The sequence below is a fragment of the Chroicocephalus ridibundus genome, chromosome 9 (assembly GCF_963924245.1).
Source record: "Chroicocephalus ridibundus chromosome 9, bChrRid1.1, whole genome shotgun sequence".
Classification (NCBI taxonomy): Eukaryota; Metazoa; Chordata; class Aves; order Charadriiformes; family Laridae; genus Chroicocephalus; species Chroicocephalus ridibundus.
Genome location: NC_086292.1, coordinates 2,076,742 through 2,103,549, shown reverse-complemented (window position 1 = coordinate 2,103,549; position 26,808 = coordinate 2,076,742). Strand labels below are relative to the sequence as shown.

The 26,808-nt window shown below is 41.2% G+C and overlaps 1 protein-coding gene across 2 annotated transcripts; it reads right to left on the bottom strand.

Moving 5' to 3' along the window:
- Positions 1-333: 333 nt before the first annotated feature.
- LOC134520692 (myotubularin-related protein 8-like) lies at positions 334-26,263 on the bottom strand. Of its 2 annotated transcripts, XM_063346409.1 has the most exons (15): positions 25,870-26,263; positions 24,160-24,282; positions 23,494-23,656; positions 20,999-21,156; positions 19,346-19,474; positions 18,222-18,331; positions 16,691-16,763; positions 16,139-16,271; positions 14,717-14,826; positions 13,479-13,604; positions 11,750-11,799; positions 9,473-9,673; positions 8,924-9,052; positions 7,878-8,004; positions 334-6,025 (listed from the first exon to the last, which is right to left on the bottom strand). In XM_063346409.1, the coding sequence occupies exons 1-15, from the start codon at positions 26,221-26,223 to the stop codon at positions 5,741-5,743; spliced, it is 2,271 nt and encodes a 756-aa protein (XP_063202479.1). In that variant the 5' UTR covers positions 26,224-26,263; the 3' UTR covers positions 334-5,740. The 2 variants fall into 2 exon arrangements, with proteins under 2 accessions (XP_063202479.1, XP_063202480.1); XM_063346410.1 differs by lacking the exon at positions 16,691-16,763 and having other exon boundaries at positions 18,197-18,331; positions 25,870-26,262.
- Between the last annotated feature and the right edge of the window lie 545 nt (positions 26,264-26,808).

The window sequence follows — 26,808 nt, the reverse complement described above, 5'->3', positions numbered from 1 at the left end:
ATTTAGTTTTAATATATAACGTTAAAAAAAAAAAATCAGAGTAACCAAATGTACAGAAGATACCAAGATTTAACACAGCTTCATTAGGTTTTTGGTTTGGTTTTTTTTTTTTTTTACAAAAAGGCCAAAGCAGTGCTGCACTCTGCAGTCCCCCCCCCCGCAGTGAGGTCACCTGGTTTCTGTTCCATGAGAAGGGGAAGTGGAATCACACTCAGCTTAAGACAAACTCACTGCTTAAGAGTCTGTAATTGGTTTCACATTTCAAAGTGTGAAGTGCTGCTTTGAGTTTCACTAACCAACAAACAGACCAGTCACTTAATTTAAAAAGGCAAGGTATTTATTTTTGTAGGGAATAAAAATAAACTGTAATACAAGTGAAACTTCCTGGAACAAATACACATAGAGAAAAGACACAGCGCTCCTCTAAACAGGGTACAATTTTTTCTTTTTTTTAAGCAGTGCATTACCTACAATGAGTTACGCGTATACAGCCATCACAGCACATTCAAGAACAAGGGGTTTCATCATCCACAATTTTATACAACTGTCCTTCAACAGTTACACTGACAGAAACAGTGACTGACTTACAGAAACAGCAAAAACATTTACGATTTTCAGCTGAGTACTACACACAATTCCAGGTACGTTCCTACAAAGAGCAGTCTGTGGACGACAGACGTACACGTGTGTGCTCAGTTACGTGTGACTACATCCAGTGCGACAAGTTATTCCAGTAGTACGCTGCTACATTAAATACAGACGCATATACAGAGATACACGATAAGAGATATAGGTCAACCAGTTTAACCTACCCTCGTTCTGCATTGCTTTTGTAGTTCAGAGACGCCAAAGGGACGCAGCGCTGCGCAGCAAAACACTCTCCCCAACAAATGACACCCACTGCAGTCGGCACCAACCTGGCTGCTCTCAGTGCTTACAAAAACATGGACTTTAACATCACCAGGTTCGGGACGTGCCTCATCTAATTAGTGAGGTGCTGTGTACTAATTAAAACAAAAACTACTACATTCAGAACAGATTGTTCCCCCCACGCTGCCCCGAGGCACGGGAAGTGCCTCTATGTGCAAGAGGGACGGAAGGTGTGTAAACAAGGAATAACTCTGTTAGGTCCGTACAACAAGCAACCCCAGCACTCAAGGCAGGGTGGTGGGGAAGGGGAGAAGAGCAAAACAGCAGACGCATGTTGAATTCTCCTGGTCAGATTCATTACCAAACAGTGCCAAGAAGCGATCCCTTTGGGGGAGCAACCGTCAGGCACCGATGCTGCCCAAAGACCAGTTTTCCCAGAAAGGGAACTGCAGCACTGTCTGGCACAAGAGCCCTTTTAAATGCTTCCCCTGCAGGTGCTCCAGCTTTGCTAGATGCAAGGGAAGGGCTTTCTGAGCTCCAAACCCAATGGAAACAACAGACAGGGGGCACTTCAACATGGAGATTCCCAGCTGTAACCCGACAAGGTCTGATCCCGGGAAGCTCGGCACCCCTTTAGCTCCGAGCAAGGCTCCCTCCCCAGGGCGTGAGAAGCCCACCGAAGCAAACAGCTTACCAGCCAGTCTTCTCCACCCTAGCCAGGGAGGCTTTATGTCAGCACCCACATAGCAGGTGGGTTTTTCTTCTAAGCACTTAAATGAAAGGCATTCGCTAAGAGCAGGAACAGAATACGCAGCTAGAAGTATATTATACCTATAGGCTTTAATAAACTGCTTTTTCTCTCCCATGAAAGGGGGCCAACTGAGACCACAACATCTACGGACAAACCAATTATTTCTTTTCCTGTAAAGCAAACAGCACCAATTGGATTTTCTCTACCACAGGTGAAAATTGCAAAACAAAATACAATCTAAGAATCCAGCATTGTGAAGTTCACATTAAGACATTTCAAGTGAGAAATAAAGCTACACGAGTCCCTCTTTACTTGAAAGGGAATAGCTTTAACACTGAATACACAGGCACTTGCCCACTGCAGAGCTACGCCTGTTTGCAGCAAGAGACACACTATGCGCAGCCACGAAACCACGACACCTTGGAGCATCTTGGCAAAGCAAGAGATGCTCCAGGAAAGGAAGAGTTTTACACAAACAGAGCCCACCCGCAGCAACATAGAATCCCTCCTCCCTCCCAGTTCACCCGGTCAGAGGGATCCAAACAGAAAGCAGCGAGTTGCACCGTTCTCTTAACAGCTCCAAATAGCAAACAGTATTCGTGACATCACAATGCATGGATGCTCCACTAGGGATAAACAAGTCATAGCAACTTTCCACCTAGCCAGAAGATTTCCTACATAAAAAGCTACGTAACAGCTTTTAGATTTCCTGTTAACACTTTTAGGGAACACAAACTAAGTCCCTCACTGCTGTCAGCGAGGCACTCCGGAACGTGGGAAACCTGGCTTTCTGCCAGGCGCTGGGAAGCCACTCCGGCCCGAGCAGAGACCTGAGCACACGCTGCAGAGCTTTGAACAGATTTTCATTTTTGGTCTTAACACACACAAGAGTTCCCATCAAAATGAAAAAGCTTCTGGCTACTCGCTTTTCACACAAATAATCTCATGGAAAGCCAGGAAACCCTGGAATCTTTTCCAGCTCTGTAAATTTACAGCACCAGCATGAATGATTTTTAATATGTTGTAGACTTTGACCAACTCTGTATACGTTAAATCCAAGAGGTTTAAAAAGACAGACCGTTAATTTTATTTTTTTGCTAGGTTTTGCCTTTCAGAGTATAAACTCATCCATTGTTTTGTTACTGAAGTCACAAGCAGCAAGATTACCACAAGCCTACTAATACTTTCAGTGTATGAAGTAATCTTTTCATGGTTATATGCACCTGTAGTAATATTGTTAGTCAAAAGGATTTGCGGAGATGTCAGGGTCACATTTTAGGGATAAGCAAAGATTATGGTACTTTTTTTTTTTAAGGTAATCTATGGTAATTCAAAAGACAAGGCAATGTGTAAACATTTATAGAAACCTCTGCAAAATGTTTTTATACAGTGATAACCAATGGCATGTCTAAATCCTTCAGTAGTCAGTCAAAATTCTCTACAATTCTGTATCTCTAATTTTCACTAGAGAACACATTAAAAGAACTGATGACATCTGGAATAACTGGTCGTAGAAAGCGCCTGTCTTGGTCTCATTCACCATGTCAGATCTCTCTATTTAAGAAGCCGTGCATACTATCCACTAGATTCTTCTACCACCTAGAAAGAAAAGCCGGGGTTGATCTATCCGTCCACGTGAAACAGGCCCCAAACTGCAAAGTGCACGTGTGAAATTGAGCTTCTACACTACAGAGAGGCAAAGGGAAGTTCTCTCCCCGGCACCCTCCAGGGAAAGCTACAACAGATTCCAAACCCCGGCTATCCAGAGCAGCTGGATTAAGACGTAGGGTACAATCTCTTTGCTTGAGGAATACATGGACATGGCAAACTTAAAAAGCTGGTAGATTATCTAAGTTAATACGAGTAATTTAGCAGATCTCTTTTTAGGAGCAGAGAGGCTCAACAGCGGATACTCATCTTGAGATTAAGAAGAGATGCATTCAGAAACGTGCGTCCTTCAAAATAAAATACACCTGTTGCATGATGCAGTACTTCTGATAGGTACCCACACAACAAATTTCAAACATCTTCTGCCTAAGCATATCTGGTTCAGTATTTTATGGACTTAGTTCTTAATTGCACACTGTGGTGCTCTCACTCCTACCTTGAAAACAACTTTTTTTTTTAAAACTACTTAAATATTACTTGCTTTAAGATTAAAAAACCTGCAATGTTAAAAAAGTTTCTCTTTGCGTTGAAGAAACTCTGTGTTCTCAGGTATTGCCCTTTTTCCTTGGGTCTTTTGATATGCTTAATAAAATGTGTATTTTCTTACCTAAAGTGAGACACTCAAGGGAGTTTATTTGGGTGGGTTTTCCCCCCCCCCTTTTCTACTTTGATCTTGAACACTGAAACTAACCTAGTCATTTCACCATAGGTTACAAGCATATGAACAACGGCTACTGCATTTTACAATGCTGTAATGGAATGTTTCTACTTTTCACTGTAGATTGGGAGGGCTAACTTAGGAAATATTTTCAGTTTATTTTGAAATTTCATAAAAGAGAAAAACTGATTTTAAGACCTAATGGCAGCATCTAACTTAAACAATAGGATCCAAAAGAAAGCAGAAAAGCATCTTGAATTAAGTGGCACAAAGGGACTCTCTGTGCAATTAAGCACATTTATAGAAGCTTGTCCAGAAGAACAAGGACTGTGGAACAGCTTGCCTGGGCCATCCATTTCCCTGGGGAGACAAGCACTTGTTTCTTCACAAGGCTTCTGTATAAATGAGTACGTGTCTCCATTTTAAAGCTGCAACTTTAAACTAGTATCTCCAGCTGAGATTACTGTAGTTTAAAGAAACTAAGTAGTGGTAACAAGCACTGGAGCAAGTCCAAGTTGGAGCCACAGCCACGAGCCAAGATGTTCCCTTCTTGTTCCAATAAGGGGTCACATCCCAATGTACATTTTGTCACCAGCTTCACAAAATTACGAAGTTCATAGCCACAACAAATACCGTTCACCTCCCCATGTCTTGACAGTACAGACAAAACGCCTCCAAGGTTCATGTAATTTTAACATCCAAGATAGCATTGACTATCATCACTCAGCACGTGACATGAAGCAATTGTTTTAGGCCCCATTTCAATAATAGAACACACGTCATCTTTAATTACTGCCTCATCGATGGATGTGAGGAAACCACATCGATTCCAGCTTAGAACAGAGTTACTCTCTTGTTTCAATTTAACCAAGATCATAAAACAAGAGAGAAAAACTCCATATCAATTTTCTTTTCTCCTTTCTAATCCTCCCTCTGTCAAAAATGCATGTGTTACAGGCCATCTTTGTGGCTTGCTGCACTCTCACAGTCAGTAAGTGTGGTCCATAAAAGCTTACTCTTTGAAAGGTTGGCTTAGAAAGAAGCTACTAAACTCAGGGGATCGGCAAAGAACCTGGAGAAGCCATCAGCAGATAAAAAACCTTCTTTAAAAAATACTGACTACAAAGACCAAGAACTACACCTTACATACACTACAATAATAAAAATAGTAAGTTGCGTGGCTAGACATTAAAATGGTCTCCATAAAAAGGCACAGGGGGGTGGTTTTTTTTTTAACAAATATGCATAAGAAACAAATTCATCAGTTCTGCCACAAGGTGAGGGTTCATGCAGAGATTCATTCACAGCTAAAAAAAGATTCTTTTTTTTTGTCATTTTAAGATGAACTGAGATTTTTTTTAATCATTTTAAGATGACCTTGCACCAGCACTGCGAATAAATGGACTGCATCTGTCCTACTCCAGTTATAAACACTGCACAAGTCCTAAGCCCCACGTTAATTGGCCAAGATTTCTTTCAGCTTGAAATACCAGTACTGGCTGGCAGTCATAAACCTTGACCACACATCGTGTTTCCACTGAAAAATAAGGTTTACACTGACTCAGGGTAGCCTTCTGGGCAGCTCTGTACACATCTTCATCACTGCAGCTGCAAAACGATGGAACCAAACCAAACGCAGACTGCCTTCTGTACAGCGAGCACAGCTCCCTGCAAACACACGTACTCACACTTAGCTGGAAATGGTTCCGGGGTCTGCACCCTCGCGGGGACACAGCTCCCTGACGCCTCACCACCACATCACCGGGGTCACGGAACACAGTTCTCCGGGCTGATCAGTGGTGCTGAGGCTTTCCATCCTTGGCTTCAGAGTCTAACATGTCAATGGTGTCACTGTGATCACAGAGGTCCTGGTGATGAAACAGGTTCTCTTTGTTCCTTTGGTCCACATCTGACAGAACATCCATATCCCCTGCTGAGGCGCCATTGCTCAACACAGGAGGTGGATCCCCTTCGTAATCCTGAGGAGTGTTGAGCATCGGTGTTTTTGAAACAGCATGTCCTACTTTAGATAAGGAGCAAGTTTCACTCGGCAAAGGACCATCCAGGAAAGGAAGTTTCTACACAAATAAAGAGACATTAAAAAAAATAAATTAATGAAAGCTATTATTCCCAGATGACAGAGATTTACAAAACCAACCACCAACATAATAGTCCTGTGTCAGGGCCTCTTTTTCAGCTCTGTAATCCACCATTAAAGTACATGGGTATAGATCTTTACGGGTTTGATACAAACACCATTATTAATTAATAAAACTAAAGTTTTCAGCATTCACATTAACCTAGCAAAGGACACCAACAGATCTTCTCACTGGTATATTTTTAGATGACTCTCCCACTACTGTATTTTTAGGGGTTTTTACGTTTGTGTTTTGGTTTTATTTAATACACACAGAAAGGATATTGCAAGCAGAACCTTGAGCACAAATAAAGCTATGCTTCTTTCAGGCAGCTGCACAGGATTGTGGTGGGATGAGCCTGGCTGGACACCAGATGCCCATTGAGCTACTCTATCACTCCCCTATTCAGCAGGACAGAGGAGAGAAAATAAGATGGAAAGAAATCCTTGTGGGCCAAGATAAAGACAGTTTAATACAGCACATGCAAAGGCTGTGCATGGAAGCAAAGGAAAAATAAAAGATTTATTCTCTACTTCTGATCAACAGGAGATGTCCAGCCACTTCCCGGCTAGCAGGGCCTCTGTACACATAGTGGTTGCTCCAGAAGACAAACGTTGTAATAACAAATCCCCACACACACTTCCTTTCTCTTAGCATGGATTGCTGAGCAGACATCATATGATACGGAATATTCCTTTGGTCAGTTTGGGTCAGCTGCCCTGGCTGTGTCACCTCCCAAGATCCTGCCCACCCCCAGCCCACTGGCCTTTGGGGGCGAGGGGGGTAATGCTGGAGAGACAGCCCTGACGCTGCGGAGCACTGCTCAGCAGCAGCCAAAGCTCCGGGGTGTGATCAACACCTTTCTGGTTACCCATAGGCAGCACCATGAGGGCTGCCGGGGGAAAATCACCTCCATCCCAGCCAGACCCAGTACATATGGAAACACAAGACTACAGCACTTCAAAAGTCAACATGACTATCTATCTCCCCCCCAGCCCTGCATTTTGCACTGCCGAGATAAATATCTACACCTTCATATAAATAGAGCTCTCCGGGGAATCTGATCAGAACTGACCAAACCGTGAAGAGCGTGGCTGTTTACTTTATTATTCTGGGTTGAAGAAGAGAAATTGGTTATTCTGGACACAAGATGTCTGCCCTCCAAAACCACAGAACACAAATAGTAAACGTGCAAGATTCCTCGTCCTGTTTTAGCAAAGCATTTCAAATCCAAAGTAGCTGCTTTTAGAGGATAATTCAGACTACACGATCCAGTTACATTTTGGCCATTACATGAAAGCCAACTTAAGTAACCAAACTGTTTTAATACCTGGTTGATCATCAGTTTTTCCAACGTGTCTTGTGAATGAGAAGGTGGAAAAGAAAAACATGGGGACAAGTTGAAAACAAGAATTTTTTTTTATATTCATATTATTTGGGGGGTGAGGTGGGGGTGTGGGGGGATGGACGAGACCCATTCCCCGTTCTTTTCTTCTCTCCCTCTCCTTTGAAGTTTGCTGCAAGTGGAGTTGAGACCCAGATGTTCTCTTAACACCTGCTTCATTTAGAGAATCACAAGCCTGCAACAGAACTTGACTCAACACAGCTTTTACCTCGCAGATGAGAATTTTGGGTAATCAAACCTATTTATTACAGCAATGTCATTTAACCTTTCATTTTGCCCAGCTCTGCCCAACATGTTGAAGCAATTGTTCAGTGCCAATGTTCAATCCCAGTTATATGTGCTAAAACCATCATGTGATTTTAAATATTATTAAGATTCAGGACTCACATTTTCCAGTTCAGATGCGCTGTCCTCCAGTTTCATCTTTTGGCTCACGCAGCTTAGCAGATGATCCAAAACACACTGTTTTGGATGCATTCCTTTGTCAAAGCGATTATACATCCCACACCAAAACCTCAAGAACAGGGCAAGAAGAGAGAATTAGGCGGTCGATTGTACAACAAACTAGATGCTGCTTAAGAAAAAGAGTTTTCAAACTGAGATTAGTAATGGATTTTTAAAAACTGCCACTGCCTTGGATTATAAAATTCAGTATCAATGGGCAAATTCTCATAAAGCTCAGAAAAGCTTCTGAGAATTTAATTACTTGTGCCTTATGATCCACGTGCACTGGCAGTAGGTATTAGCATAAAATGAAAACACACTTTTTTCTGTAGCGGATTCACTGAAGGATTGGTCAGTTCACCTTCAAGTCCTCAGTTTGCCCTACCTCCCTACTTTTATTAAAACACTTTGCCCGCCAGTAACCACACACAGCTCTTAGAAATACATTTGCATTCCTCCCTGTCTCAGCAGGGAACAGGAGCGAGCCAGAAACAAAGCAGAACTAACCACTTCAGCTCTAACACCCTGGGCAAGCGAATAGACATGGCAACAAGAAATCCCTTCTTGTGAAAACCACCCTGACTGCATAATTCTGGGTGTGACTGGCCACTGAAATTCCTGTTTTAAAGACTTCCCTATTAAAAAGGAGGAGAGGAGGAACTTCTTTAACAATTGCCCACCACATCACATAAATTTGACAGAGCAAGCAGGGTGTGTGTGGGGTCTGTCTACGCATCTGGAGTTCTTCTTTTCCTTGCCTTTCCCCACCCTCTTTCTCAACACCAAAGAAAAAAAAATATTATTTTTAATTACAGCACCTGCACTAATTTAGCAATTACCTTTGCACTACCACTCTCAGTTTATGGATGAAGGGGAAAGGTAAAGCAAACCACACTAATCAGTGAAAATTTATTAAACCTGAATTACCAGCCTACACTGCAATGAAAGAAATGTTCCCCTGTCTTCCCCTTCTTAAATAAACAACTTACTGGAAACTGAAAGGTAGTGTGTTTGGTTGAAGCTCTTTGTAAGCTGTAAATCCCCTGTACAAAGGATTTCTCAATTCCTGCTTCTTCTGTAAGAGGAAAGGCCACAGAGAATGGGTCTTCTCAAAGATTCTGTTAATTACAAATAACATCTAATCACTAAAAAAAAAAGAATCAAGTGGGTTAATAACACTAGCTGTTCTCAGTAGAATTAGACTGAGGGAGCTAAGCATTATTTTTGCATGCTATCTGATTAATTTCATAAACACAAGATACATCACTGAGGAATATATAATCATTTAAAATGGACACTATCCAGTCCAAAAGGGGGTATCTGCAAGTTAGTACTGTGGTCCAAATTAAATTATCTGTCTTCGGGGATATAATTAGTGTAGAATTCTTTTTCACACTGTAGAACTTAAGCATCTATCAAGACAATGTTACCCTTAACCAATCTACAACTACATTAAAACCGCAAGCAAATACAACTTCCCCTTTTTCTGACATTTAAGGTGACTACTAGACTGTTGGCTCTATAAACGGCCAACTCACTTGAGATCCTCACGCTCCTTATGACAGGTCCCAAGGAAGTTCCCAAACTGGCAGGAGTAGACATGGTCATGGATTTCAAGAAGGAAACGCTCATTAAACTCAAAGGCGCACGGGAACTGCTGCATGAGCTGCCAGACGCATTCAACGAACTGAGTGAAGACAGGGGATACTTCTTTGGGGTCACCACACAAATGGCCACACCTAGAGAGATGCAAACGAAACAGGGTTAAATCCTGTGTCACCCAACAGAAAAAGAATCCCCTCACCATTAAACAACTGGGCAGTTTTCTTCACAAGTAGAATGAGTCAGAAAAAACCCCCACATAGTTTATCTTACAGCAACTGCATGTTAAGGCGTGCCACCCTCAGCATTACTTGTTCTCCACTGGTACCTGGTAGGAGTGACGAAAATTGTGTGATGTCCCTTTCTCTAAAGTAAAATTGGCAATGGAAGGGCCAACATAACAGACTTGGAAGCATCACAACAAGCATTTGTGAAATAGGAATCTTTGAGCCTATGCTATGATGTTAGCACAAGGGGAAAAAGGCAACAGTGTCCAAAACCCACCTACTGCTCAAATATAAGAAATCGATGCTAGCCCTTAACTGGGGGGAAAAAGGTTGACATTAGTGGGATTCTGTCTGTCTGCCAGGAACAGTAAGGGGGAAGAGAAAGTGTCCTCTGATGTTCCATGGATGTGAGAGTATTTTATGGTGCAGGCATAGCCACAACCAGCAGCAACAGTAGGAACAACTTGATTTTGCTCCAAATGGACACCAAGAATGAAATCCTAGTAGGCAATCAGTAAAGAAGAAACCTCAAACAAACAAAACCTCAAAACAACAATCAAAAAAATATTTGTACAGCTTTAGATGAAGTTCAGAAAAACCCTACTGGCTCTGCAATAATCTAGCCAGGGATCTATTAGTGTTCATTGCAACTCAGCACAAAAGAAAAAGCAACCAGAAAAGGAATGACAGCATTTTTGGAAAGCAGCCACTCTATTGTACTGTAATGACTGTTCTTTCTTATGAGAAAAAACTAGGGACAGAATCCTCCTTTTCTAGGAAGGGATAAAACTTGGAATTTCCCAGAAAGGAACAAGACATTCCCAAAATTCAGTGGAAAAATAAAGTAAAATTTCTTATGACAGATCTAGCTGATCAAATCCCAGTTCCTGGTTCTGCGACTCTAACCCCAAGACCCTACGCAGCATCATGGAGGAGGACTGACTTCCCTCAGAACTGTAAGGCATCTGCCACCACTATGAGAGGAATGATTTTGTCTACTGGAATAAAAGTTCATATTGTTGGTCAATGCTGAAATTCCCGTCTCAAGTACTTTTTGTATCCATTGCCAAGTTCTCACATTTGGAACAATCCTTTAATAGAACAGAAGTATTTACTTTTGGTCTTAAAGCAAGAAAGGTAAAAAGAGTCCCGAAAGAAGCGGAAACAATGACCCCAGAACATTTCTTTAGCCAATAATGACCAAACTGCAGTTTATCTTCGACCGCTTCTTCTTATATACCAGTCTAAGGGTGTGCATATGCTTATTTTCCTTTACTGAAAAGGAAAGCTTTAAGGAATATACATGCTTTAAGGAAACAGATTTGTTTTATTATTAAAAACAGGAATCAGTTTCACATCAAGAACAAAGCCTCAATTTTTAACAAGCTAGTATCACTGAACAGACTGGTCCCTTCCCTCCTTGTATTCTTTCGGACCATCTCAGTTTCTAATTCCTGTAACATAAATATAGCAAGTAGTAATTCAAGGTAAAATCCCTACTAGATGCAGGCTATTGATTACAGGAATTACAGCATTTTTAATCTGCTTAGAGAATGAAGGTCAAATTGGGTTTTAGCACTCTGTTGGGCTAAAGTTTATGCTTTGAACTTGGTAGAAGTCCTGAAAAACATTAGCTAGATTTTCTTCCAGGAGACGACTGCAGAAGAGTTAACAAATCTTGCCAAGAACATTAGCACTCCTCATAATATATCAATGTGATTCTACAGGTAGGAAAACACTCAGAATTCAGAAGATTCACTGAAGACCGTATGACTTTGTAGAGTAATATAGAAAAAGCACTGATGAAATAACAACCCAGGTACTGGCTTTATGTCACCAACTCCAGTATTTTCTAAATTTTCTACCCTCTGTCTTGTACGTTCATTTAAATTTTTAATAGGAGTACATGAACCTGAAAGCACTATATTAGTTTCACGGCCAAGCCTTCACCCAGTCACTACACCCAAGGCAACATGCTCCTCTTACCTGTGTGAGAACTTGTGGCCCATTGCAATCCACTCCTTTTCTATTAGAACCTGCAGTTTCAAAACAGGTTAAAAAGAGAGCATGACTTTGGTTAGAAAAAGCAAAATGAAGCCTTTGATGTTAAACTCTAAAAAGCTTAAAACCAATGCTACCTGCTGATGCTACCGTTATGAGTATATCCACAGAAGTCAATGAAAATACTAGTAGTGATTTATGGATTACAGTTATCCACAGTTATCAGTCCAACGTCACTGTTGGAATCAGAAGTTATTTCAAGCAAGTCTAGTACTATTTTGAGGGAATTTCTACGTTGTTAAAATCATAAAATATAAACACACAGAGGTAAAAGAATTAACAGCTTAATATTACACTACGTAGTGTTTAATTCGGAAGAGAATAACGTGATATTCAGCAAAATAAATCATCAACTGGAATTCAACATTGTTTAACACAGAAATGGGAATATAAAAGTACAGCTGTGTATTGAGGAGCTCAGAATGAAATCAGAAGAACTATATGGCTCTTTCTCTTTTAAATAGAATGCCTGCGCTATATATAAGAAAATAACAAGGAGGAAGTATTTTCCTTAAAAACATGTCTCACAAGGAGCCAAATGACTGATGCTGAATCCATTACTTGCCTTGCTGGATCATATTTAAAGATCAATTCCTGATATCATCATCCAGAGACTTAAAAGAACCAACAGAAGGCAGAAATTCACAACAGTGGTGTTTCAAAAGTTAAGTGATATTGCTTTTCAAATTTGTCCATTCTTTACAATTCTGTTGCATTCGTTTAGGAATAACCACTGTCACAGGAATTGTGCATATAAACCATTTGCTGAGAGGACAGACAAGGATTTGTCTGTTTTAGTTACCACTCCCGTTCCTAATCAGAATCACATTCCTTAGTTCACGTAGAATTGTCCAGAGCACAACCAAACCCCAAGCAGATGTTTCACACTCTGATGTAATTTTAACTGTTAAAAGATTGCAGTATAATCCAGAAACAAAAATAATAATAATAAAAATAGCACGGTATGCAAGAAAACAGCCCTTGCGGTGCAACACACTGGAGGAGACAAAAGTGTGCACTGTTCTGATTTCAGGGTTTCTTGAGGAACTCTTCTGAGAAAGAGCAGCAGCCTGTTTTCCAGGTATTTAAGAAAAGGAGAGGAATGAAAAAATAACATCACAAATTGCACTATATTTATGCAGTGGTGGCTTCAAATAAGAAAAAGCCTGCAGTAGAAGCAAACGGCCAAATTCATGTATAATGGCTTTAAAAGGGCCTTAAATGATGCACAGATTTTACGTGACATACAGGTTATATGCTGTCCTGTGTACAACGAGTTCATCCAGTTTTAAATCCTAGCAGGTAAGAGACCATTCACTATAACAGTCTTAAATGACAAGTTCTTCACCACTTTTTTGTGGATTGCTGCCAGAGTTGCATCCTTTGCTCACTCATCGCTTGCTGAAATGTCTCATTAGCAGCTCTTATGTGGACATTCGAGGACACAAAGATTTGGGAATTGTAAATCAACCCCTGCCGTTTTGTGCCCATGCCATTCAGAGCAATTAAAGCTTGTTTATAGAATCAAAGCTGCTTTTATATAGGTCACCCACTGTTTGTTCCAGGAAGTGGCCTAAAACATTTAATTAGGGCCTGTTTACATTTCAAATCCAGGAAGCACTTATTTTTGAAATTTCAACATTTGGGTTCTTACCATGAAGCCTTTAAAAGTCCTATAAAATGGATCTAAGAGGAGGCTAGCCAGGGAGCAGACCTGCGCTGTGCGATCCCACCCATCAGAGCAGTGGACTAAGACGCTAGCTTTTTCATCTTTCACAGCCTGTAAAGGAGACAGACAGAACGGTTTAGCAGCTTTCTAGGTTGGTTACTGTAATTAAATGCTATCCCTTCATCTGCATTTACCTGACTGGCTTAAAACCCAAGGGGAAAATTTGTCATTTCTCATCAGGACCATGCAAATGCACCATTTCTGGGCACACAGCCATCAACCCATAGGAAACCCCAACTAGAATAAACTACTGTAGCGTGCCTTGTCAGCAACGCAGGCTATCAAGAGACAAAGACCCCCTGATCTCAAAACGCTCAGTCTTCTGAAAGGCCAAAGATTCTCAGTCCCTTCTTCTGAGGAAAAATTTGGTGGATGAGTAAAGAATAATAATTGGACACACGGAGACTAGGAAATTCTCAAGAAAAACTAGGAGAGCTCATCCCAACTTCCTCCCATATGGACACCTTCTTCCCTTTGTACTGGTGTCAGAAGAGAAACACAGAGTAGCTTCTTGCTTGTTACATGAGAAAATTTTAAGAGAGAAAAGCCAACGTTTACAGAAGGCCACTACTCTTGTCTGCATGCCCTTCACCATTATGGAAGAGCCATGTGCCTTAGTGATTTCTCACGTTTTGCCTCACCTGCAAAGCCACAAGCTCTGCAGAAACGCAGTCTATGTTCAATAATCAAAATTAACAGTCCCCACATCATATAGAACCAGTAGAAAATAAACCGGCCTAAACAATCCCACATTTAAAGCAGAGCAGATCAATAACTAATAAGTGCAAGGTTACAAGTTGTTTGCACTTCTAAATACGCATTATACAGAGGCATTTATAAAGGTCATTTATTCACATTCTGTGATTTTGTTTCAAACGAGTTCTAATAAAGCCGGGGTAACTGCTTGTTACAATACAACAAACAGGACAATGTCTCAACCCCTACAGCATTTCATTTAGGCCCAGGAAGCGTCTAGGAGAGAGCCAGCTGGGTAACCCACTTCATGTTCTCCAACTGCAGACTTGTTTTTGAGTGCTGAGGCCAACCTGAATAGCAATGTTTTCCCACCTCTCTCCAGAGACAACTTCGCAGCCTCGGAGCAGTCCCCAACAGACAAGTACGTATTTTTTTAGTTCACCTGCAGGTTGGGGTACAATTTTTACCTTGGCAAGAAAGACACCTGCATCCATCACAGCCTTAATGTGCCGTAACCAACCTGAGTTCTCCAGCCCCGTGAGGAAATCGCTCATTGAGGGGGACTTCATTTCACACACTAAGAACACAAACAAAGGAATTAGTGGACATGCCATTAACAACATTTCTTTTTCCCCACCTTCTCATCACCTCTTCCCAACAAGAGAGCATGGTAGATCCTAAAAACTAGTATTGCCACACTTCTTAAGTGTCGGCAGCAATATCCTGTCTAAAGGACACAAACCAGAAATTTTTAGTTATGAGAGAACTTGAGGATCTGAAAACCTCCTTTTTTTTTTAAAGAGTAACTCATTTGTTCAGTTGAGTTTCTTCCAACAAAGACAGTGTTCAGTGATCTGTTACTTAACTATAAATCACTATCGCACACATCTAACAGCCACTGACATGCAGTCACCCATCACGAAGATGTGCAGAAAGGAGAGTTCTAATTTAGAGAGAGAAATAACACGTCTAACCTTGCAGGCAACTCAGATGCTATATCGAAACCCAGCACAGAAATACTGATAGTAATATAGTTTAATAGTCTGTAAGCACCAGCAAGAGAGATTTTATCACTGTTGAAGAAAAATATGGGAGTAAACAAGTATTTATTGTGCCTCCTCTTCCACCGCAAAATAAATCTGCCCAGGAACAGGCAATTGAGGACTTATACTTGTGATCAGGACAATCTCTTGGTTGTGCGAATAGCCTCATTTTTCTCTAAGGTCAGCACAGGCCCTGTAGTGCTCTCTGGCCAAGCAACTGGTAGCATCAATTATTCAACTATTTAGAAGAAAGATGACCATTAGGCTGGCTACTAAAATATTAAACTCATATTTTGAATGACAGCACTTGTATTACACTGTAGAAAACTAACCACAGGGACCAAGCAGAATGATTTGCAGCTCATCTACTCTGCCCCGTTCTGCATTCTTTGTCAGCACAAGAATGGCAACAGTGCTGGAAACCAGCTAGCAGAGTATCCTGTTTGATCCAAGCTAGGCCTTCACCTTTAATGGAAATTCTCCAAAAGTGCATTAAGGAAAATATGTGCCCGATTCACCTCTTGATCTCCAATGGCTCAGTAAGTATTTCTTCTGCATTGCTTCGCATTTTTCCCCTAAGATATTAGTTGCTATTTTTGAACCATTACAAAACTAAGCACAGTAATAAATACAATGTCTAGCAGGAAAGCATTTTAACAACACTAATACTTTCACCCACTTCAATACAGCAAACAAAGTAAGATCTTGACTTTGCTCATCTGCTTGCACCATAACACCCAAGTCCACATGCACTTGTACACGTAGGGTTTATATATTCAGCAACAGGTTCTGTCCTAAAGTAGCCAATGGTAACGAAGGCTGGCCACTTGCACGGACCATACCTACCTTCCAGGAGTTTCTGCAAGCTGCTCCGCATCACATGGATGTTTTCTATGCCAATAAATTTAAAGCGTATGTTATCATAATTATCTTCATTCTCATAACCCTTCCCAGCAGCTCGGTTGGCCATGGCATTTAACTGTCAAATTCAAGGGAACAGGAATAGAATGGAAAAGAGAGAAAATTACAACAAACAATATGCAGAAATAAATTACTGTTTTGCAAGTCCTTGTTTTTTTTTTTTTTTTAAAATCTCCCAGAAAATATACTGAACAAAGTTGTTACTCAGATGTACTTCCCCACCTCCCAGACATTACTTCCAGCTGTTTCACTATAATTATACCATTGTCTCCAGTCCATTAGTCATATGCAGAGACTCATTACGAATTTCTTAGGGTAGGCAGTATAAAAACCGTGCCCAATTTCAGAATACTGCTGCCATCAAAACAGGTAAAGACACATTGAGTCTGCCTTAGCTGTGAGGCCACATAAAAAGATTCAGGCAGAAGGATATGAAAGTAAAACTAGGAAAGCCACTTTTACGAGTAACATACATACATGGTGGTATAGAAATAGTAAGAGAATTCCAAAGCTTTTCACAGACATACATGCACAGATGAAATAAAGCCACCTGAGGGAAACATAGAAATATTAAAGTTGAGCAGAAAGAATACAGCAACCATCCGGAACTGCAGAAAAGAAGTAGAAAAGAAGCCAGTTGCTCTAACAGTTACCCAAAACAGATCAAGAGCTACCAGGAAATCTTTAGTGGTGACAAAGGAGCACATCAACCCCCCACATCATAATTTGGGAAGAGGAGCAATTTGCCTCCATGGAGAGGAGAGAAGGAAGAGTCAAATATGCTATATACATCTTTAGAACAATTAAATAAGCCTAGTGCTTCAGTTCTGTCTTTCAGAGTAAGACATGTGTTAGAAAGAGAAGTGTGACCAATTATAAATTCTCCCTTTTTCAACAAATACTTCAGAACAAAATTGCCATCAATGACAGGTTTCAGTGGAACATCTATGATACTGGAAACTGTCTGCACCAAAAGAACATGCAGTGATTGCTATAACCTATTCTGTAATGATATGCATGTTTATCTCTAGGAAATGTCATACTAGAAAAAGCCAAAATACATCTTGGAACAACAGGTGAAACATTCCCTGTTCTCAAGAAGACTGTTTCCCTTATTGCCCTTGCCACAGTTTAATCAAATCTGCAGTTTCTATAAAATAACTGCAATATGTGAACAGTGAAGCAGGTTCTCAGAAAGCTCAATTTTAAAATAATCAGAGCACTTTTAAATCTTAGTTTAAATAACTGATTCCTGTGTTCTAATTTGCTTATACTGACACTCCCAATCCATATGCTTACAAGACAATCATTTGACTTGGTTTCTAAATTCAGTTCCTCTAGACAACAGTCATTAGAGTTCTCATTTTGCGAATGTTTCTTCAATATTTCTCTTACATTAACACCTCAGCAAAGCTCTAGTCCCAAACAGTGGCTATGGACTAGAAGAGCTGAACTGTATTGAACTCCAAGCTGCACATCATGAGATCACTTGTGTTATTTTTACAAAGGCAAAAAAATGGAGGGATTGCTTTTCTTAATTGTTATCAGACTCCACACAGTCCCACTTCTTCCCAGGTCTGCTGAGAAAAGCACTTCAGCCTCGTGGAACTGAATCCTAAGGCTTCTCTCCATCTCAACATATTAAGGACCTGGCTCTCTGCAGGAAAATGCCTCACTGTCTCAGCCAGCTTCAAGACTGCCAGTTGCTTCAGGTCATCCTTAACACCAACCTCAACCCAGAATACTCCAGGAGTGCAAGCATTCTTAACAGCACTTAACACTGCAGTTTTATTACACACAAGCCTTTGTCACATTAAGGTACCGAAGCAGGAGCCTGATACTGAATCCCCGATTCAGGACTGACACAATTTAACCTAACGCAGCATAAGAAAGCATTAGCAGAGTTGTGAAAGAATGAACTGGAAACAGCACTACTAATTCAGATGCAAGCTTTAAAAGTAGCTACAAACCCCATGAAGGTACCTTTGGCCTTGTGTCTACAACATACATGAAGGGGCTCCCAGGGTTGGCTTCTCTGATCGCCTGCAGCATTTGTTCATCCTCCTGACAGCGTGCGCTGAACCCGGAGAGGGGCTGGCTACAACGACATATGGCAGCCTGCAACACAAAACACCTCACTCACATTTTTCTGCTTTCAGATCATTTCTATTGCACTGCCTCAAAGAACACTGATCTGTTGGTTTTAAGTGCCCTATTCTCTGTTTCACTGAAAAACTGCTACTTAAGTGGACATACAGAAATACTACTGGGATACTTCTCAAAGCCAGAAGTCTGGGAATCTTAAGAAGGCAGTGAGGCTAAGCAGCCCTGCTGCAAGCTTCATTGCTGCATTCCCAAACCCACTATGCTCTGCCTGATGATCAGTATCCCAAATGTTAGCGTTTCTCACGTTTTCTACTTGGTTTCTATTGTCCAAACCATTTTTCCCCCCCGCCACGACTCTGCTTATCAGTTGTTACTGTTCCATGCTCAGAACTGCACCGAGTATGCTTTAGGGAAATGACAACAGTTGCCAGTACAACTCCATGCAGTTGCCCAGGTCAAGGCACACTTCCTCAGGAAAGCAACAACTTGACTGTGACAGCGATTTCCTAACATCTGCATCTAAAACATTGCTGAGACAGCAAAGTTAAAAATTTACATTCTGGTCTTCAGTGGAAAAAAAAACCCTGAAACATTCACTTATTCTGAGCTAGCGGGGATTTATTTCAGGGTGGTTCTTCCTCTTCAATACTAAGAAAGTCTAGCTGAGGCAACATGTATCTTCTTAAAACATTATTCAGTACAGCTAAACAGTAGATCAAAAAAACCCCCACATAACAAGGCAAGGCATTGCTGAAAGTTAATTTAAAAAAAAAATCCAGACCCAGACAGGAAGCTTGCAAAGTCTGTGCTTTTTGCACAGCTCTGGATGCATCGCAAGTGTTTGTCTTTAGCTTATTCTGTGACTCAGAACAAACTAATACCAAAGACATTAAAAGAAGCACAGTTCTCAAATGTGAGCTTAATATGCTCTAATAATTATCTCATTCTTTCCTTTCACTGGAAGGGGACTAGACAAGAAGGGGAACCCTTACTCCCCACAAAGACAGCAGACAATGAACAACTAACATTGTTTTCTTTATACAAGTACGAAAGCACCGGAATCCGCCCTCTGCTTCTGAACCTTGAACTTCCGATCACCACTGCCTTATTAGCAGCTCTAGGCACCACTATTTCAGGAGGATATGTGTTGCAAACCTAAGTGAGAAGAAAATAAATTAAGAAATCCTGCTATTACTACTTAGCAATTCAAAATTCATGAAAAAAAAAAATCTTTAGCTTACGATCTAGCATTTCTAAACAACAGAAGTAGATTGTTTGCCACAGCGTACCTTACGTAGCCCCCATGTAAAGTTTCATGCCATTAAGATGCATACCACAGGAGTAGTGCAAAATAAAGCAATGTGGTAAAGGAAACAATTTGCAATTGAACCCAAAAAAACAGACCACACAGTACACAATACATATAAGAAGGAAGCTCTTTAAATCCATAAATTTTATGACAGTTTCTGATTTGACACAAAAAGAGAAATTAAGAACAACTCTATTTAAAGAGTTCCTTTAAATCTTATTCAACTCGAAATGAGCTTCCAGCAATTGGGTAGCATCCTCAGAGACCAGCTTTATCCTTTTTCCTCAAGCAAGTACAGTCTTTTCAGCATGTACTTCACAGATAAGCTATTCTCTAAGTCTGGCGTTACTTTAGGCTTGACAATTTTAAAACATAGGTTGGAAAACCTGAGGAAATGATAAACTGCTGGCACTTGAGAGTCACATACTAGCAAGAAAAGCTTCTCGGTGATTAATGATTTTAGATGCCCACGTTCAGATGTCCTAAACTGGCTAATGGAAAAAGGACCTCTCTCATCGTATCTCAATTCAGGCACCCAAAGATAGAGTCATTTAAAATTACCAGTCACTTCTCACAGCACAGACACATTTTTTCAACCCAAAGCATAACAGTAAAGAAAACCAGTGGGGGAAGGGAGCGGAGAGCAGGGGAAAGTGATTCAAGAATATATTGGTATCTTCCTCAGAGTTCTTTGCTTTGTCTTTTAGACAGAAAGGTCTAACTGTACACAACATCAGAAGAAATAAAAAGGGAAATAACATGAAGCTGGAGTTTGAGTAAGCTTGCTGAAAAATGCTTCCACGTAATGCTATTCAGATCCAACCTGGCCTTATAGGGGAGAAAGAAAATAAAGGCCGCAGCCAGTTAGGACTGAAATGACTGAGAGACCTCATTTAGCAGAAAATCAACCAAGCAAGAAAAAAAAAGTGTCCGTTTTCCGTTACTGTTTTTCCTTCCTTACCTAGTCCCTTTCCACCCTGCCTCACTCCATACCAAGCCAAACCCCTGCCATTTATTTCTCTTCTACACATCTGTCACCACCCTGGTGGGACTGGGTTTGGAAATACCAAAAGCAACTGAGGGTACTTCAGGTTTTTTGTAACAGATGGTTTGACATTTCTGTAGAAAAACAAGTATCTGGTACTTTGCCAAGGGGATCAAAGCAAACCAAGGTGACTCTGCAGCTCGTTCTGTTCTTCCATAGCTTCATTACCCACAACTTCACATCAAGATGATGCTGCTTCGATTAAAACCAACTGAGCTCATTCCTCCCCAGAGGCATCACTTATGCAGCAGCAGCAGGACTGCTGTATGTCATTAATAACAAAGAAGAGATACTGCATTAAATGGCTACTTTGGGCAAGAATTACCTCATAGTCTTTATTAACATCCGTTATTTCCCAATAGTCGTTTGGAATTCCCATACGCTGGTAATCTACTTTTAAATCAATCAGCTTCCATCCAATCTCACGGTTCTCTTTAGACATTTTAGGATTATAAGAGAAAGCATAAAGTTCTTCAGGTTTCACTGGGAAGAAAGAAAGAAAATTAACTAGTTAGAGAGAGATACAAAGACACAGGGGTAGGTCAACACTTCCTCCTAAAGGCCATCTTTTGGATGTGTGCAAGCCAATGAGCTGCCGGTGCACAACTGATACAAGGACTGAAAAAAATTACTCAGCCAAGAAAGATCAGGAGACTTAGAAATCATTTACTAAAGAAGCCAAAGGGCTATGCCACTGTACTGCCTAGTTGGCTATATTTTAATAATAGCTATTTTCCTTATACTTCTGCCTCCACAAAGATCAGAAGCATGAAGTTTTCTTTTATCACATTGCGACCTTCAGTACTCTAAGCAAACTTAGACTGATTCTCACTCCTTAAAAAAAAAAATATAAATAGAGTACTACATAAAAGAGTACAGATATTTAAGTATTCCCAACCTCACATTTACAGGTTTTTGTTCGGGGTAGTACAAAGTGCCAACAATCCATATTAAAATTCCCAGGAATCTCCAATACTGAGTTCCCACGTGCAGGGAGATACACTACAACATTTCTTTGAATCAGTTAAAACTTCAAAGTAGTAATTTTCCCCAAACAAAATATCTCCTACTGAATTCACTGCAATAGGTGTGTTAGACAACACTTATACCATAAGAATTAATCCATAAACCAAAACTTATATTAAAAGATATATTTTCTGTGAAGAGTTCATAAAACAGCTCTTGCACACCTGTAAGTTCATTGTTCAACAGTGAGTTCTGAGCCGCATGGAAAACTTGATAGATGTCTTGAATATTACTGTCAGCCCAACAAAAGCTTCAGGCTGTGTCTGACAAATGGTAATTTCTTCCTCCCTCCATCTCTACCATCCCAATTTCCTTCCCTGTCTTCATAAAATGCAAATCCAACCAATAACTCATTCAGCTGATTCCCAAGGCAGCAAGCGCACCAGAGACAGAGTGAAACCTGTCAGAGTCTGATAAAGCAGCCAGGTTACCAGACAGGTAACCCATAGCTGTCAATCATACATGTGCAAATCATAAATAATTATATGCTCTGCCAAAAAAAGATGAAGGAAGCATACATACAGAAATTTTAAGACAATAAATAAAAGAGAACTGTTAAAATCCATAAATAGAACAAAAGAAAGAGCTACAGCATATTACACAAATAACCACAAGACAAAAGAAACTGATGTTATCCCCTGCAGTGACAGCTCCCACGCTTCAAGACACTACATAAGTCTCTAATTTTCAAAACTGAAAGAACAGTGACAGCTTTTAAACATAACATCAGAAACTTGCCAGATACAGCATTAGAATTAGAACTTCGGAACTAAGAGAATTCCAAAGCTCAGAGCACAAGGGAGATGCTGGGAATAAACACAGCCTTAATATCAATCAAAAAAAACCCAAACTCAGCAAAACCCATTTCTACTACAGTATTTCTGTTCAAGTGCTACGTGACGGCCAACATGAAGCAGGCCGGTGGTGTCAATTCCCTTCCTTTAGACTAGTGACATAATTACAAATGCAATTACAAATGGCATCCTCATAATAATGCTGAACTCCAAATACTGTCTCACTGAAGGAGCACCCCAAAACCAGAAGCTGCCGTAGACAGAAGCCAGGTAGGAAACCTGGTGGAATGCTGTCCTGCAAGAAGAACAAGGAGCCTGAAGATTCATCCATGATGGACTAAAAAGCTGAAGCCAGAAGAGACCACAGGCTTTTGAGGATGCTTTGTTCACGCTCTTTAAGAGTGACTCCATGTCAGGGCAGCCAGGCTGAAGCACAGGGTTTCACAACTGAAAGACGACAAACACTGAAGAGTAACCTAAACATGCCATTGGGAAACAAATAAATGGAAGATGCCAATGTTTAAAGTTTTATTTGTGGGGCTCCAGAAATCTGTGAACATCTGGATCAACTGGAAAGGGCAGAACTACACACAGCCAAGTCACAGAAATGACTGACAATAGCCAGGCATGGGATATGACACTCGGCACAAGTGCTACAAGAAAAAAGCCTGAGATGCTGCATGCAGACTCAGTCGGGCAAATGAACTTTGCATGGGTCTTCAGAAGTTCCTCATGGGAGACCAATACCTCATTCCCGCTGCCACAAAAGATTTGTGTTTAGTTTGGAAGCAAATGCCCAGGTCCGCGGGGCAGCACTCTACTTACTGAGCCAACCCACACAGATCACCTCTGCTGGTGGAAACTGATTCTGATTTCACATCCTCCCCCTCCTGTACCGACACCAACAGCCCGGGCAGGCAAAGCTTCCTCTAGTGCTGAGAGGCTTGTCTGCGCTTAAAGCGTTACAACGATTTGCAAAACAGACTCCCATCCTAAATACCTGGTTGTGAAAGTTTAAGCAATGAGGTATAGACTTCATGACAGTCACGTTCCTGCCCAATAACAAAGTGAGCCACGTGGAAGTTCTTGCAGTGTATAAGGAGTGGATATCCAGCCGTGGCCAGAGGCAATTTTTCTACAGTTGCAATGTGGTGATGCAGAATCTGAAAAACAGGAAACAAACAACATTTTTCAGAAGCCGTTGATAAGGTTGTGAGCAATACAAGCAGATATTAAATTTTTTTCAATACTCTCAGTTATTTATGCTTACTGCATCTAACTAGCAGCAGAAAATGAGTTTTCCCTTCAACTCTCACATGCAATTCCTTTTTACTTTAGAATTAATAAAAAGGCTAATTTCAGTGCTAATTTTGCACTTCTAAAAGCTGTAAATTCAAGTTTGGTGGCTTGGTATATTGAGTTTGAGCTAGGAAGCAAGACAAGTTTGTTATGTTCTTGGAACTAACACTAATTCAGTGAGTGCCCTCTATCAAGTTGCATTGTGTTCATTTCCTTCCAAAACAGCTGTTCCTGTTACGCATTTGGTATCAAAATGGTATAAAAGACCACTACAACTTTGGAATTCACAAACCTGTTCATTCTGGATATGAGATATAAAGTAATTTTTAAACTCGTGTTTAAACAGACTCCAGGCATCACAACATACCCATGTTTCTTTTCTGACTTCAGCAGAAGCTTCTACATAGATTAGGTGAGTAGCTGTCAGGTATAACGTCCCATTCGCTGCCTTCCTATTTGTATAGCGATCTAGTAATTTCACATTTTCAACCTGCGACATAAAAAGAGTACGAAAAAATGAATTTAACTTTGATCAAGGAAATATCTAAGCGTCTGTTGAACCGCTATCATTTAACTTCTAATATACAATTCAGGAAATAAGACAGAAAAATATAAGAATTAAAGTCTCCCCTGAAACAGTAACTCAGCTTTACGCTACAAATTCAAATTATTTCTCCAGCAATCAAAGCCAAAAAGGTTAAGCAAACAGCCAAGGTTTAGCACCAGTGTGAGTAACAGGGTTACTGGATTTGTAGCCAAGATGATCACAGTTTATTACTGTGTACGGTTGCAGAAATAATAAGACAAAGAACTGCAGAAAAAAAGACTGTCCATGTTCAGTGTAATCAAAGTATTGCTCCGAAAGAAACAGTCCTCTCCATTCTGACTTCCAACTGCTCAGTCGCTAGAAAAAAGTATTAGTAGCTACTTCTTGTAACACACTTCCTAGGCACATAACCACATTTCTTAAAACTGAGCTAATTAATAAAATAATTTTAAAAAAACATCAGCACAGACATAACAAAATATTAGAGTATTTTACATTATTTGATTGATTTTCTCCTGGCCTACTTGCTTCTTAATGAATACAGATGGAATTTTTCTTTCATCATTAGGCAAAAATAATGGGAAAAAAAACAACTGGAAGGACAATGAAAACAGTTTAACAGCATATGATAAATTACTTCTGGGTACTGAATATGTAAGCTTCCTTAGAGAGTCACTGGTCTGAGATAAAACATGGAAAACAGCAAAAAAATTTGAAGCGCAGAGGTCTCGTCTGTATGTCTTCCTAGAAAGTCCTGTTTTCCAGCACACAGAATTATTATGCCTAATATTGCCCTTTATCCAGGCCACTGGAGACAAGCAGGCCCAGCAAAGCACCTTAGCCAACATAGGCAAGGAGCATCCCCAAACTAACATCCTCCAGAATAACATAAAACAAAATACAGCAACCTTCATGGGATTAAAATAAATAAATAAACCAACGTCTGGATAGACAGCTGCCTGAAGTAAAAACAATTTTTTTCAGCTGTCATAAGCACAGCATTCCCAGAGCTCCTGTTTCACTTTATTCAACCGAAAAGGCCCATTTTGATTCACTTTTGCGGCCTGAGGGGGTCTCTGCACATTGATACAGCGAGTTTACACGAATCGTACCCAAAAACACCTTTTGATCAGGATCCTTACTAAAAATTCCCTTTCAAACAAGGCGATGCACTAAGAAAAACCTAAACACCACGTAAAGTAGGTTTAAGCCTTCCAGACTTATCCGTGATCCGTCTGAGAAGTGCAAGGAACGGTCACGGATAAGAAAGCTTTGAAGGAAAGCAAAGATAGCCCGTTTACTGAAATTAATCACGACATTAAAATAAACAAACAAAGCAAAAAGTCCTTGTAAAGGCAGGGCCCTAACAACAGCCCAGCCGAGGCCAGACACCCCCGGAGGGGCTTCACCTCAGGTATCCCGCGCGGAAGCCCCGGCGCAGGGCGGCGAGCGGAGTCCCACAGCCCCGAGACGCGACCGGGAGACCCTGACGAAGGGGCGGCTGGTTCCCGGAGCGGCGCAGCCCCTTACCTTGGGGGTGGTGATGTGCTCCATGGCGGCACCTCCCGCCTCACCGCAGCACGCCCGGCCTCCGCGCCGCCATTTGCAGGGGGCAGCGCCCGGCCCCCGCCGCAAACCTCGCGAGAGGCTGGCGGGGCGGCGCCGCCGCCATCTTGGGTGAGGGCAGGGCGACGGCGAGGATCGATGTCGGTGGGGTCGTTGTGTTCCTGTTGCCATGTCCCGGTGCCCCCAACCCTGGGGCTGGTCCGGGAGGGCGGTGGGGAGCCTCGCCATCCTCCGCAGCCCAGAGCTGGGCCCCAAAGAGGTCTCTCTGTCCTGCTGGGGCTCCACCGCCTCCGGGCACCTGATCTCCCCTCCTGGCATGGGTGTACACTAAGCTCCTGGAGCATATTTCAGGAAAAAAAAAAAAAAAAAACCAACAAAAAACAACCCAAACCAAAACCCACTTTTTTTTCCTTCAATATGTAAGGTCGTCAAGCTCTGGCATCACCATTGCCCTCAATAGGCAGCAGGCTAATTGTTCCCCCTTCAGGAAAAGGGGGTTGGAGATGCATTTGATCATGTTAGTACAGGCATTTAACAGAACTAATAATATTTTATCGGTTTTTCTGTATATTTTAATTTGAAAGTGTAATGCTGCCTCTTGTGGATAGCCAAGCAGGATCCTGAAAAACTGGGGTAATTGCTATTCACCTGCTGCTGCCTCTGCAATGAATATTCACGGTGTGCGGCAAACCCGAGGGCAGCAGAGTCTCCCCAGGTGCTCGGTGCCATCTAAACCCTTAATTTGCTGAAAAATTTACTTCAGGAGGATGACCTTGTATCGAGCCTGAGAATTTACTGGGTTTTAATTGTTAGATAATGGGTGGTATTAGTGTAACGCGCTGGTGGAAGTGTTTGTACGGATCCCAGCAAGAAAGGCACTTGCACTGTGTAAGGCATTGATTA

Coding starts and splice junctions, on each gene's coding strand:
- LOC134520692 (XM_063346409.1), bottom strand. CDS start 26,223: ATGCCAGGAGGGGAGATCAGGTGCCCGGAGGCGGTGGAGCCCCAGCAG. Junction 13,605..14,716: donor CAGGTGTCTTTCTTGCCAAG/GTAAAAATTGTA, acceptor TCTCCTTTACAG/GCTGTGAAAGATGAAAAAGC. Junction 6,026..7,877: donor GCGCATCTGAACTGGAAAAT/GTGAGTCCTGAA, acceptor TTATTTGTGTAG/AAACTTCCTTTCCTGGATGG.